This window comes from Rhinoderma darwinii, chromosome 6 (assembly GCF_050947455.1).
Source record: "Rhinoderma darwinii isolate aRhiDar2 chromosome 6, aRhiDar2.hap1, whole genome shotgun sequence".
Taxonomy (NCBI): Eukaryota; Metazoa; Chordata; class Amphibia; order Anura; family Rhinodermatidae; genus Rhinoderma; species Rhinoderma darwinii.
The window spans coordinates 75,967,720-75,983,204 of record NC_134692.1 but is presented as its reverse complement, the minus strand read 5'-3'; the positions used below and the strand labels follow the sequence as shown (position 1 = coordinate 75,983,204).

General features: G+C 41.0%; 1 protein-coding gene across 1 annotated transcript in view; it reads right to left on the bottom strand.

The window, feature by feature from the left end:
* Nucleotides 1-15,485, bottom strand: part of DNAH7 (dynein axonemal heavy chain 7) — a 533,102-nt gene that overhangs the window by 114,526 nt on the left and 403,091 nt on the right. Inside the window, exons 53-54 of the mRNA XM_075829965.1 lie at nt 5,280-5,372; nt 1,597-1,773 (exon numbers count right to left, since the gene is read on the bottom strand). Coding sequence (XP_075686080.1) covers nt 1,597-1,773; nt 5,280-5,372 — 270 coding nt within the window. The remainder of the gene's footprint in view (nt 1-1,596; nt 1,774-5,279; nt 5,373-15,485) is intronic.

Sequence of the window (15,485 nt, the reverse complement as noted above, 5' to 3'; positions counted from 1 at the left end):
CCCAGTAAAGCTCCCCTAGAACATATGATGCATTCAGATTGTTGGTACCCAGATGCATAACTTTACATTTATCCACATTAAACCTCATTTGCCAAGTGGATGCCCAAACACTCATTGTGTCTAAATCGGCTTGCAATTTATGAATATACTACATAGCTTGGTGTCATCTGCAAAAATAGAAACAGTGCTATTAATACCATCCTCTATATCATTAATAAATAAGTTGAATAATAGTGGTTCCAGCAATGAACCCTGGGGTACACCACTTATAACCATTGACCATTCTGAATAGGAATCATTGACCACATTTCTCTGGATACAGTTCTGGAGACAATTCTCAATCCAACTACAAACTATACTTTCCAAACCTATAGACCTTAAATTTACTCATTAGACGTCTATGAGGAACATGGTCAAATGCCTTTGCAAAAGTAAAAAAACAGCCCCTCTGTCTAGGCTTCTGCTCACCTCTTCATAAAAACAAATCAGGTTGGTTTGACAAATTCTGTCCCTAGTAAAACCGTGCTGGCTGTCACTTATAATTCTATATTTTGTCACATAATCCTGTATATAGTCTCTCAATAGCCCCTCAAACATTTTTCCCATGATTGATGTTAACCTAACTGGTCTTAATTGATGTATTAACAGCACTGGCGCCGGCTACATGAGCTGCTCGTTCTTCTAGGCTTCGGCCCACCTCATCATAAAAACAAATCAGGTTGGTTTGACAACTTCTGTCTTTAGTACATCCATGCTGGCTGTCACTTGTAATACTGTTTTTTGTCACATACTCCTGTATATAGTCCCTTAAGAGCCTCGCAAACATTTTTCCCACGATGAATGTTATGCTTACTGGTCTGTAGCTACCCAGGGAAGACCCTTTTTGAGAATAGGCACCATATTTGCCCTGCATCAGTCACTTGACCAGTCACTAGAGTTTCTCTGAATATTATTAACAGGGGGGACAGACATAACTGAACTGAGTTCTTCAAGAACTTTTGGGTGTAACCCATCTGGTCCTGGAGCCTTGTTCACATTTATTTTATTTACCTTAGCTTGGACCATATCTACATGCAGCCAATTTATTGATGTATTAATAGCACTGGCATCGCCTACATCAGCTGCTCTTTCTTCTGTTGCAGATACAGAGCTAAGAACACATTGAGCAGCTCTGCCTTCTCTTGATCCCCTGTGACCAACTCCCCATTACCACTATTTAGGGGCCCTACATGTTCAGATCTTGGCTTTTTTGCATTTATATACTTGAAGAATTTTTGGAGATTTGTTTTGCTATCCTTGGCCACCTGCCTTTCATATTGTATTTTTTCAGATTTTATTAGTTTTTTAAAGATTTTACTAACCGCTTTGTAATTTCAAAGGCAACAGCTGTACCCTCAGATTGAAAATGTTCAAATACCCTTTTTTGTCGAACATTGTCCTTTTTACAGAAGGTGTAAGCCATGTGGGGTGTAATTTTAGTCAATTATACTTGTTACCTATAAGAATAAATTTTGCACTATAGTTACCCAAAGTAGATTTTAAGATCTCCCATTTATTATTTGTGCCATTACTGAGGGTATTGCCTTTCTTAAATACCTGATCATCAGCAAATTTCAATAATGCAGCCATTGGATCAGCGCCGGGAGACAAAACAAAGATCAATGGAGCACAGCAGTGGCTGTCACCAAAGGCTTTTGAAAGATCAAATGGAGGAGGTTCAATAAACTGACGCCCCAAATCTTCTGTTACAAATTCTTGAATCATGGGAATTACCTAAATAAAGAAATATTTTTTTTCTAATAAGCATTCAGTAAAGTTACCTGGGATCATGGTTATTACAGAATCATAGCATATTTATTCTACAATTAGATTATTTTTATTTTTATTTTTAAAGGACCTGTCACTAGGCCATATAATGCAAACTGTTTATCTAACCTGAATCCCGCTGTATCCCCCTGATTCCAGCACATTTTTTTTTGTCCCTGGGCCCCCCTTTCCTGAGATATGGCCCCCTGTTGTGTTGGTGCCCTATATGCTAATTCCCTGTGAATAGCCAATAGCGCGTGAACTACAGTGAGTCTGCTGAGCGGAGTCAGCTTCACAGCTTGTGACGTTGTCCAACCAGCTCGAGGATGCTTTAGACCAGTCAAACACTGCATGATCTAGCTAGAACAACCTTATTGTAGCGCCCATGGCCGCGGGCCGTCGGGTTCACTCACCTCCCGACGCCCGCAGCCATGGATCTGTGAGCGCTGGCCTCCGTCTCCCTCCTAGGAGATGCCAGCGCTCACTTCCGCTCCGTCCGGCCGGGTCCCGTAGGGTGCGCGCGCACGCTCTTAAAAGGCCAGCGCGCGCACATGAAAACTATGATCATTAACCCACGTGATTCCCTGCTCTATAAGAATGCCCCAGCCCTTCTGATCCTTGCCTGAGCGTTGTTAGTTTTTCCCAGTCTGTCTCGCAAATGGTCCCTTAGTGTCTCCCGTTCCAGCTGTTACCCGTGCCCTGTTACCGTTCCTGTATTCCGCTTTGTTCCTGTGCCTACCCGTGTTCAGGTGCCATCTGCCACGTCAAGTGCCATCTGCCACGTCATGTGCCATCTGCCACGTCAAGTGTCTTTTGCCACGTCAAGTGTCTTTTGCCACGTCAAGTGCCATCTGCTCATCGGATACTGCCCGCCACGTCTGGCGCCTCTCCGCACCTGCCTCCATCCGTGCTGAAGCCACAGCCACCGTCCGGACTATTTCAGGTACCTAAGCATTACTGTCTGCCATCTTACTTTCACATAGACTGGTCAGCTGCCTCCCCGCTACGGCGGAGCGGCCTAGTGGGTCCACAAACCCAGCGTCCGTGACACTTATCTTGCGAGACCACACTGGAAGACTTCAAAGTGGGTCTGAAGCTGTCTCGGGCTGATTAGACAGCATCAGTGGCTGTAAAGCTAGCTCCTTCTCTGGAGAATCAGAATAATTCCAAAGTATTGGTTACGAAATCAGGGGGAATTTGGGATTTAGGACAGATAAACATTTTGTATTATATGACCTCGTGACAAGTCCTCTTTAAAGCTGTCCAACTTTTGAGCAAGGCTAGCGCTATAGGACTGCAGCGACTCCACAGCAAAATCTGCCTATTTTACATGCAATTTTTTTTTTTACGGAATTGGATGCGGATTGCACTCTTTGCATTGCATTGAAAATACACATCCAAATCCGGAATGAAAAAAAATGCTCATTTTGCAGAGGATTCGCTGCAGTCAATTCTATGGCATAAAAATAAGCCATCTGTAAATCCACCCATATAGGGACAATTGTTACATCGCAAGATCACATTCTATCTATAATAAAGAATCATGTGCTTGCAAGTGAGATGTCATGTAGATTCAAAATAAAAGGACACTGTAGTTCTGCTTGCCTCTTTGTGTTACGGGTGGGAGAAAACAAGAGAAAGCAGGCTGCCAATTTCTGTGGCAGAATCACATGATGCAGCAACAATACTTCACAACACCAATGTCACTATGGAGTTTCAGCCAAATGTTATTGGCGCGGCTTATCAATACAGGACAGATACATTGAATATTGTGACTGCCTTTGATGCCTCTGGGCCACAGGTTGTGCATGTTGTTAATGGGCACATTCAGACGTGGCGGAATTTTTCAGCTGAAAATGTTGCTGCAGATTTTGCAGCAACATTTTCATATTTGACAGGTAATTCAGACGTTGTGGATATCACAGCAGACTTGATGCAGATTTCAGCCTTTGCAATGCAAATGCTGAGATCCGCAGTGAAAGTCCGCTTCTTCTCCGCAACATAATGAGCATGCTGAGGAGGGAAAATTCTGCACCGCAGCCTAAATTCCGCACAGTTATTTTCCGCAACGTCTGAACTAAGTTTCCTAAAAATGTATAGAAACAAATATAAAAAACAGCTGCTGCAGAATTCCACTGCGGACTGTCTGAGGCGGAATTCAACTGAAATTCTGTCACGTCTGAATGTGCCCTTATAAGGAAAACAAGCAAACATCATAATTGCAATCAGTTGGTCAATAAGTTTATTTGCAAAAATTGCCCATGAAAGCAAAAATTCCAAAAAGGTTTTATCTAAATATTTTATAACGAAAAACACCATAGTGTAGTTCCTAAAATGGCAGACTATTCCCAAAAGAATATCAAGCCACGTTGATAACATTTCAAATGCTAATGTATACAGTATATAAAAAATATTCAGGTTTTTAAGGGGTTGTCTGAAATTAGAATAAAAAGAGTCTGCTTTTTTTTTTTAATCTAAAAAATAGTGCCACTCTTGTCCATGGGCTGTGTCTGGTGTTGTAGCTCAACCTCATTCAAGGGAATAGGGCCAAGGTGTAATACCAGTACGTCCCAAAAGTGTAGTTGTTTTTCATAAAAAGCAGACTATTTTAATCTAATCTTAGACAACCCTTTCAATCGAAACAAATAGAATAAAATACTGAAAGGCATTGTCCGTCAAATCAAATTAGCTGCAGGAAATGTTATAGAATAAAAAACAAACAATACTTATCTGTTAAATCCCCTGCGAATGCTCCGGTGCTCCCTGCCAGTCATTGTGCCATACTTCCACGTGACCGCAGCAGCCAATCACTGGCCTCACATGCTAGCATCACCGCAGAGGCCAGTGATTGGCTGCAGCATTCACGTGGATCTACGGCACATCATCACTCTAGGAAAATGAAGAAGGCTGGAGGGGACCACTAGAGCTTTGGTGCTGGAGCGGAAGGGAATTTAACAGCATTGCTAATTTTGTCAACCTCTCAATCCCTTTAGAAGTCTGATTTTGAATATTTTTTCCAACAGTGCCAATTTTTGTAACGAAGTGAATAAACGCAAACTAAGCAATATAAACAAAGCAAAAAAAATGTAAATGTTAAAAATAACTAGGCGGTTGAAACCCCATACACTTTTTTCCTGCCTATGTACACTGTACTGTGTATAAAGAAAATATAATAATAATAATAATAATAATAATCTTGCTGCTTAGCATGTCCACTTTAAATGATTATGGCTCCTGTAAGAAAACACATATCCATGTATTAAAATCATGCTCTGACCCGTGAGCTTTGCGGAGCCTAAACTTATATATTCTAATAAGAACAAAACGAAAAACAAATGTAGCATGCTTGCCATTATAGGTTTCCATCATGCTCCATTACATTCAATATGCAATGTTAGTTGTTTATCTAATTTCAAGGTACTAAGTCATCAAAGCCGCATATGATAAGACTTTTAAATTGCTACCATACTTACTTTGTCAGGCCTTAGGCATCGGATGATGAGCATCCTTTGGAACTGACCCACTTTTTCTTGCCATTCGGAAGGAAAAGCCTCATGATGTGGTTCCTGCAAATGCACAGAATGTTGACTTTATTTAATTTGTAAAAAAAACTGAAATGGGTAGGCACACTGTCTAAATGACGAGTGCCCAATCTATGCCCTAAAAGAAACAACTATAGTTACTAGAAAGAGTAGGGCAAAAAAAATCGATGTGCACATCCAGATCAAAGCAGTTACAAAATTTTATTGACACCAAATATCAAACAGAAAAGTTAAAAACGTATTCAAAGCTACAAACAGTGATCCACAATAAGATACACCGTGAAGTGTGAATGAACCGCAAGCTGAATAAAGGCCTGTTTACATCAGCGTTGGGCATTTGTTCATGGGTTTGGTTAGAGCTTTCCATCAGAGGAACCCATGTACGGAAAGCTAAACCGAAACTATAGGTTCCATTTGCATTACGATTAATTTCAATGGCAATGCTTCCGTTGCAAATGTTTTCCGTTTGCTTCCGTTCCGTAAGGTTTAAGGTTTTCTTTAGCGGAAACAATAGCGCAGTCGACTATGCTATTGTTTACGCTAATGAAAAACCGGAAACCCTGCGGAACACAAACAAACCGAAATTATCTGCAACCGTAGCATTACATAGTTACATAGTTAGTACGGTTGAAAAAAGACACATATCCATCAAGTTCAACCAAGGGATGGGAAAAGGAAAGGGAAAAATGTCTACATATAGGAGCTTATATTTTTTGTTCTAGGAAATTATCTAAGACTTTTTTAAAGCCATCTACTGCCCCTGCTGTGACCAGCTCCTGCGGTAGACTATTCCATAGATTCACAGTTCTCACAGTAAAGAAGCCTTGAACCTTTTTTTCTCCAGACGGAGGGTAGTGCCCCCTTGTTTTTTGAGGGTGTTTTACATGGAACAGGATTTCACCATATTTTTTATATGTGCCATTCATATATTTATATAAGTTAAACATGTCTCCCCTTGGTTGTCTTTTTTCAAGGCTAAACAGGTTTAATTCTTTTAATATTTCCTCATAACTTAGTTTCTCCGTGCCCCTTATTCGCTTCGTTGCTCTTCTTTGTATTTTTTTTCTTCTAACTCCAGGGCATCCTTTCTATGATCTGGAGCCCAGAACTGAACTGCATATTCTAGATGAGGCCTCACTAATGCTTTGTAAAGTGGTAATATTATATCCCTGTCCCGCGAGTCCATGCCTATTTTAATACACGACAATATCTTGCTGGCCTTTGAAGCAGCTGATTGACATTGCATGCTGTTATTTAGTTTATGATTTATAAGTACACCCAGATCCTTCTCAACAAGTGACTCCCCCAGTGTAGCTCCCCCTAGGACATATGATGCATGCAGGTTTTTGGTACCCAGATGCATAACTGTACATTTATCTACATTAAACCTCATTTGCCAAGTGGATGCCCAAACACATAGTTTGTTTAAATCCGCTTGCAATTCACGAACACCTTCCATAGACTGAACTTTACTACATAGCTTGGTGTCATCTGCAAAAATAGAAACAGTGCTATTAATCCCATCCTCTATATCATTAATAAATAAGTTGAATAATAGTGGTCCCAGCACTGAACCCTGGGGTACACCCCTTATAACTGGGGACCATTCAAGGTAGGAATCATTGAGCACAACTCTCTGGATATGGTCCTTGAGCCAACTCTCAATCCAATTACAAAATATACTTTCTAAACCTATAGTCCTTAATTTACCCATTAGACATGTGTGAGGGACAGTGTCAAATGCCTTTGCAAAGTCCAAAAACACTATATCCACAGCAGCCCCTCTGTCTAGGCTTCTGCTCACCTCTTCATAAAAACAAATCAGGTTGGTTTGACAACTTCTTTCCTTAGTAAAACCGTGCTAGCTGTCACTTATAATACTATTTTTTGTCACATAATCCTGTATATAGTCCCTCAAACATTTTCCCCACGATGGATGTTAAGCTTACTGGTCTATAATTACCCTGGGAAGACCTAGAGCCCTTTTTGAAAATAGGCACCACATTTGCCCTGCACCAGTCCCTTGGCACTATACCAGTCACTAGAGAATCTCTAAATATTATGAAGAGGGGGACAGAAATAACTGAACTAAGCTCTTTAAGAACTCTAGGGTGTAACCCATCTGGTCCCAGAGCATTGTATAAAAAATTTTCTTTTTAATTTAGCATGGACCATATTTACATTCGGCCAATTCAGTATATCAACTGATATATTAACAGCACTGGCAGCGGCTACATCAGCTGCTCTTTCTTCTGTTGTATACCGTATATATCGGCGTACAAGACGACTTTTTACACCCTTAAAAAAATGTCAAAAGTGTGGGGTCGTCTTATATGCCGGATATTGTCTACATTAGGGATGCACGTTGCAGCCGCACAGCTCAGTATAGTAACACATGAATGTATGGGAGCGCGGCTGCGGCTGTGTAATTCAGCCACAGCCCGCTCCTGAGTCATGATAAGTTCGCGGGGTCAGGATGATGCAATGCGGCCAGCGCTGCACTAATGAGCGGCGGCACTGGAGACAGAAAATGGCGGGCGCGCTACAAAACACCCCCATGTTCTGTCTTCAGTGCCTGAACTGCCGCTCATTAGTGCAGCGCCGGCCGCATCACCTCATGCTGACCGCGCGCGCACTTCCTGTCAGGAGCGGGGCAATGGCTGTATTACACAGCCGCAGCCCCGCTCTATAACGGCGGAGATCAGAGAAACCGCTCATCTCCGCCGTTATTCCCCTTAATGCTGCGATCACAGCTGACTGCAGCATTCAGGGGAAAGTGAGAAGGGGGGATGCCCCTGGATCGCATCACAGGGAATTCCTGTGACGCGATCGAGGGCCATACCATATATGGGCAGACAGCCCAGGGTCTATTGACGGACCCCAGGGCTGTCTTACCATATTTCATGTTGTTAGGACATACCCAAGTATATCCTAACAACTGCCTGTGTATTATCCGTCCACAGGTTAATGTACTGGCACATATCTGATATGTCAGTACATTAAAGTTTAAAAATAAAGTAAAAACAAAGTATTGTTAAATTTTAAAAAAAATACACCTTCACCTTTTTTACAATAAACATTAAAATAAGTCTCAATACATAAAATACACACATTCAGTAATGGCGCGGACAACAATGTTTTTGCATCATTTATGATGTGTACGCTGTAAAAAAATGAAATAAACACGGCTTTCATTCACTTATTAATGTGAGGCGCGAGGTGCGATGAATTTACCCTCCATGTTCCTCACATTAATAGTAATTAACCCCATCATGTACCTCGCACACTAACCCAATATGACTGAGAAACATGATGGGATTAATTACTATTAATGTGAGGCGCGTTCAAAATTCATCACACGTCGCGCCTCACATCAGAAAACGGAAGAATTTTTTTTTTATTACTGTTGGCAAAAGTATCGAAATTGGTATCGAAATCGCAATACTAAACGAAGTATCGGTATCGAAGTCCAAATTCTGGTATCGTGACATCCCTAGTCTACATATTGTCTACACACAGGTTGTGTGTTACCTTGTGAGCCTGCAGTCCGGTACACAGGCTCCCGGGATGCACGGAATCCGCCACGGATCTGAGGGAAGCCGGTATTAGCCGCCAGGGAACATCTCTGTAAGATCCTCTGGCCCGCCCTTTCCTCTCATTCCCTGCCTCTCAGATCTCGCGCGATGAAGCAGCCTATCTGCGCATGCGCGAGTTCAAAGAGACAGAGAGTCCTGGGTCCTGCCGCCGATGGCCATAGTGAAGCGCTCCTGCACGAAATGGTGAGTATATCTTAAATTCTATATTTTAAGGGTAAAAGTTGGGGGTCGTCTTATACGCCCAGTCGTCTTATACGCCGATATATACGGTATAAAGAGCTAAAGAACCCATTTAGTAAAGCTGCCTTCTCTTGATCTCCTTTGACCAACTCCCCATTACAACTATTTAGGGGTCCTACATGTTCAGACCTTGGCTTTTTTTCATTTATATACTTGAAGAATTTTTGGGGATTTATTTTACTAGGCCGCCTGCCTTTCATTTTGTATTTTTGCTGATTTTATTACCTTTTTACAGATTTTATTAAGCTCTTTATAATTTAAAAAGGCTACAGCTGTACCCTCAGATTTGTATTTTTCAAATGCCCTTTTTTTGTCATGTATTGCCCTTTTTACAGAAGGTGTAAGCCATGTGGGGTTTAATTTTAGTCGTTTATACATATATATATCTAGAGGAATACATTTTTCACTATAATTACCCAAAGTAGATTTTAAAATCTCCCATTTATCATTTGTCCCATTATTTGACATTAGTTCTTCCCAGTCTATATACTGAATTGCAGCCCTCATCCTGTGGAAATTGGCCTTCTTAAAATTAAGTGTTTTTGCCCTCCCAGCCTGTGTTTGTTTTTTACAGTATATGTAAAATAGAACTATATTGTGATCACTGTTACCAAGGTTTTCACGAACATTGGCAGTCCCAACAAGCTCTGCATTATTAGAAATGACCAGATCCAACAGAGCTTCACCTCTAGTCGAGTCTTCCACAAACTGGCCGATAAAATTTTCCTGCAACCGGTTGAGGAAGTTTCTCCCCTTTGCAGTTGAAGCCGAACCATGGCACCAATTAATATCCCGGTAATTAAAATCTCCTATTATCACTACAGTACCCGCCTGTGCAGCCCGCCCCAGCTGTTTGTATAGCTGACCTTCCATCTCCTCAGTTATATTGAAGGGTCTATAGATTACACCAAAAGTAATTTTTTCAGTGTTTAGCTCCCTTTGTAATGCCGCCCAGTGGGTTTTAACCTCTTCACAATCTTCACCCACTATTGTCTCTTTCAAACACGCCTTCATATCACTTCTCACATACAGACATACACCACCGCCTTTCCTATTCGCCCTGTCTTTCTGAAACAGTGTAAAACCCAGTCATGTGAACAGTCTAGCCATGTTTCAGCAACACGAACTATACCTATATTTTCTTCCAGTACCAAGGCCTCTAGCTCCCCCATGTTACGTGCTAGACTTCTGGTATTTGTGAACATACACTTTAACTTGCCTTTAAATGTTTCACTATCAGTATCAGAAATGTGATTATTTGACATTATTTGGGCATTTTTCTTTTCATTGCTGTTTTGTAACAAAAGGATCTCCTTATCCTGTTGTCTAGTCTCCCCCCCCCACCAATATATTCTGACCCCTCTCTAACCTAACTACCCCTTTATTTTCTACATTGGCCTCCCTCCTCAGCCCTAGTTTAAATACTCCGCCACCCCAGCTAGAATTCTCTCCCACAGCACAGCGGACCCCCCCCCTTCCATTTAGGTGCAAATCATCTGCAGAATACAGTTTGTACCCCAATGAAAAGCCAGCCCAGTGCTCTAGGAACCCAAAGCCTTCTCCTCTACACCAAGACTTAAGCCATGCATTTAACTCCGTGAGCTCCCGCTGTCTTTCCTGTGATGCACATGGCACAGGCAGTATTCCTGAGAATACTACCTTGGAGGCCCTTCCCTTCAGCTTGTAGCCTAGTTATTTAAAATTATTCTTAAGGCTTCTCCACCTACCATGTATTTTATCGTTGGTACCCACATGGACCACAACAGCTGGATCATAACCAGCCCGCCCAGTAATTTATCCACCCATTCCACGACATGCCGAACCCTGGCACCAGGGAGAAAGCAAACTATTCAGTTGAGGCGGTCTGTTAGGGAGATCAGTATCCACTAGGGATACCATTTCTGATTTCTGAAAATACGGCTCCAAAGCGCCGGCAAACATCTGCCCATTCATTTGAATGGGTTTTACGATGTACTGTGCCGACGGTCATTTTTTTTACGTGCCGCTGTCAAAAGACGCCCGCGTCAAAGAAGTACCTGTCACTTCTTGGGACGTAATTGGAGCCGTTTTCCATTGACTCCATAGAAAAACAGCTCCAATTACGTCCGTAATGGACGATGCAAAAAAACGCCTGCACTTGCCATTACGTCTGAAATTCAGGAGCTGTTTTCGCCTGAAAACAGCTCCGTAGTTTCAGCCATAATGGAAGTGCACGTGTGAACATACCCTCATGCACACGGAACCTTTGGTTTCCATTTGGCTTTCTGTTCATGGGTTCCTCCGATGGAAAGGTCTAATGGAACCCACGAACGGAAGCCCAACGCTGATATGAACATAGCCTAAACCCTGCCAGACTACTTGAGAAATCCAAATAAGGATCCTACTTCAATACATATGACAACTCCTAAAAGTAAAATAGGACAATGAGAAATGTGACATACACATTATTTCAGCATGTACACATACTGCACTGTTCACTTGTTACTATATGTTTTATTTATATTAACCCCTTAATGACATGTCACGTACTAATACATGGGAGCCGTTAAGGGGAAGTATGGAGCGGCCTCACGGGCCGAGCTCGCTCCATACTCAGCTGGTGACGGCTGTGTTATACAGCCAATACCTCACTGCAACGGGCAGAATCAAAGATCACTTTGATTCCGCCCTTTTAACTCCTTAAATGCCACGGTCAATCGCGGTCAGTTGTTGATTCAGGGGGGAGCCCCCTCAAATACGCCATCGGGCCCCCCCCCCCCCGTGACAGGATAAGCCAGTGAAAATGATTGTCATGACAGCCTGGGGCCTAATGAAGCCCCCCTGGTCTGCCATTTTGTACTCCTTTGAAGGTGTCATAATCACGATATACAGCAATACATTAGTATTGCAGTATATCATGCAAGCAATCCAACGATCACTTGTTCAAGTCCCCTAGGGGGACTAAAAAAAACCTGTAAAAAACAGTTAAATAAAGTTTTTTTTATGTTCCAAAAAAAAAGTATTCAAAGTTAAAAAAAAAACCTTTTTCCCCTAAAGCAATGTTAAAAAAAATAAAAGTTAACATAACTGGTATTGCCACGTCCGTGAAAGTCCGAACTATCACAATATAGCATTGTTTAACCCACTCGGTGAATGCCGTAAAAAAATAATATATAAAACATGTAAATTGCTGTTTTTTGGTCAACTTGGCTCTCAAAGCATTTTTAATAAAAAGTCACATGTACCCCAAAATGGTATCGGTAAAAACTACAGCTCGCCCCGCAATATTTAAGCCCTCACAATGCTAAATTGAAAACATATTTTTTTTTTTAGCAAATAGTTTTATTTAAGTGGTAAAACATAAAACAAAACATATCAATTTGGTATTACTGTAATTGTATAAACCTGTAGAATAAGGTGAATATGCAATTTTTACCATCTGATGGACGCTGGAAAAACAAAAAAATTACTTAATCGCTGTTTTTTGCCCATTTCCCCCACAAATATTTTTTTTCCAGCTTCACAGTACACTATGCAGTACAATACATGGTGCCATGAAAAACTACAACTTGTTCCACAAAAAACAAGCCCCCATATGGTTATGTCGACAAATAAATAAAAAAGTTATGGCTATTGGAAGGTGGGGAGGAAAACACGAAAATGAAAAAACTCAGACTGGTCGTGTCCTTAAGGGGTTAATATATTCACATATTGATACTTTTATTAGTTACACTATTACATGAATTATGATTTTGTGTATTAAGAATACCTAAAAATAATAAAAAATAAGAGTTAAAAAATATAAAATAATACAAGAAAAATACAAAAAAAATAAGAGAGGGAAATTGATTAGCTTTTTCCAATTGGTTTGTGTGCATTTATGATTGTATTCACATTTGATTTTACATTTTTGTTCTTTTTGGATTTTTACATTTTGGATTAATGACTAACTAAATAATTTCTGGACCTGACCCACTCATCCCCTATCTGGTACAGGAACACAAAGGCTACAAAATACAAGAGAACACAAGACTAAGGGTATGTTCACACGCAAACTAAAAAATGTCTGAAAATACGAAGCTGTTTTCAAGGGAAAAAAGCTCCTAATTTTCTGAAGTTAGCTACTCATGATTTTCGTTGCGTTTTTACGGACGTTTTTGGAGCTGTTTTCCATAGAGTCTATGAAAAACGGCTCCAAAAAACGGCCCAAGAAGTGACCTGCACTTCTTTTTCACGGTCGTTTTTTTACACGACCGTTTTTCAAAACGGTTGTGTAAAAAAACAGCCCGTCGGAACAGAACGCTGTTTTTCCCATTGAAATCAATGGGTAGATGTTTGGAGGCGTTCTGCTTCTGATTTTTTGGGGGTTTACAGCCCGAAAAACGTCCGAAAATAGGCTGTGTGAACATACCCTAATAAGGATTCTACTCCATGTGTTATTTGCAATTCGATACTTACGTATCATATATTGGTCCCCCATTTTAGGGCATATTCACATATATGTATTCCTTTACTCTATTTATTGTTTGTATTTGTGCACAATTTGTGGCGGTGTTCCTGGCATTTGTGGGTATATTTAATATTCTATTATTTATATATATATTTGTTGGTTTAATGTAGACTTTTTATTTCAGGGCCTTCTTGCCTGCTTTGGAGCTATTGGCACATGTATATAGGCCAACTATGTGATTTTGTCTCTTGGTATCTATCTCTTTGGGTTTTAAGGTTTTTATTTGTAATCACATGACCTCTTGACAATGCATAAAATAAATAATATACTCTTTAATGTTCTATTTATGGGTGCTATTGTATACTAGCATATACTCATGTGAATCCATGTGGATTGGCGTTTCTTTAAAAATTAAAAAATTCAGTTATTGGTGCAAACATTGTTTGTTGCCATTGTTGACATACTGGCCGTCTGAGACAGAAACTGGCATCTTTGTATTGGCCTGTGTGTTTTTTTTTACCTTTTTAACTATATAACCTAAGGGGGAAAAAAAATAATAAATATATATATATATTTTTTTTATTTATTTTTTACATTATTTTAGGTATTTCTCTTTTGTAAGATATTTCCCCTATTACAGTACAGCTTTTGTATGCCTATGCTTGACCTTGACGTTTTTCTTTATGGCTGCGTGAGCTCCGTGATGTGGCTGCATCTGACGGTAGGGCTGGGGTGCCTTGGCCCTCTGTGCAGACTCAGTCTTTGTGTCTCGGTGCCTGCGTGGTGTGGCTGACTGCGCAATTGCTCTCTGCGCTTGCGCCGGGTCCTGGTGCATGCGCATTTACGATATTGACTTGACTCCATAGCTGTATAAGATGAGTCCTTCCTTAGTATGCCCTGAGTTTTGGCGTAAGCGCACTCTTTTTTTCTGACTCACGAGGCACAGAGGGGTCTCGCCCTTCTGCGCAGGCTTTGGACTTACTGGTGCCTGCACAGCGTGGTTGATTCCATCTCTGCAACATTTATCTTCACGGATTGATATTCATTTTGTGTTTGACATATTACAGAGGGCAGATGCCCTCCAGGCATGCATTGCCTATTGGCATATGCCTATTTATGACCTAACAAGCGCAGAGGGGGTCTATAAATAAAAACTATTCACAATGCCATAATTGCTTTTTTTTTTGGGTCACCTCAGTTTCATAAAATGTGAAAAATAAAAAAGTTAGGGGTCTCAGATTAAGACAGCAGAAAACTTTTTTTATATTTTGCAAAAGAAGTAAAACCTTTAGAAAACAATATAAATTTTGTATCGCCATATTTGTACCAAACTGCAGAATAAAGTTAACATTTAATTTCTAAGGAACAGTACTAAAACAAAAAACTTTTCCTGTCCATTTAATCTCTTAGGGTATGTGCACACACACTAATTACGTCCGTAATTGACGGACGTATTTCGGCCGCAAGTACCGGACCGAACACAGTGCAGGGAGCTGGGCTCCTAGCATCATACTTATGTACGATGCTAGGAGTCCCTGCCTCGCTGCAGGACAACTGTCCCGTACTGAAAACATGATTACAGTACGGGACAGTTGTCCTGCAGCGAGGCAGGGACTCCTAGCATCGTACATAAGTATGATGCTAGGAGCCCAGCTCCCTGCACTGTGTTCGGTCCGGTACTTGCGGCCGAATTACGTCCGTCAATTACGGACTTAATTAGTGTGTGTGCACATACCCTAAGATGCCACGATCAATAGCGACCGCTGCATCTAAGACACTAGAAAGCGGGGGTCGCGACCACCGTCCGAAGCCCACCAGCACCCCTGCGACGCCTGTAAAAATTAAAATATACTGCAATACGATCTGATGATC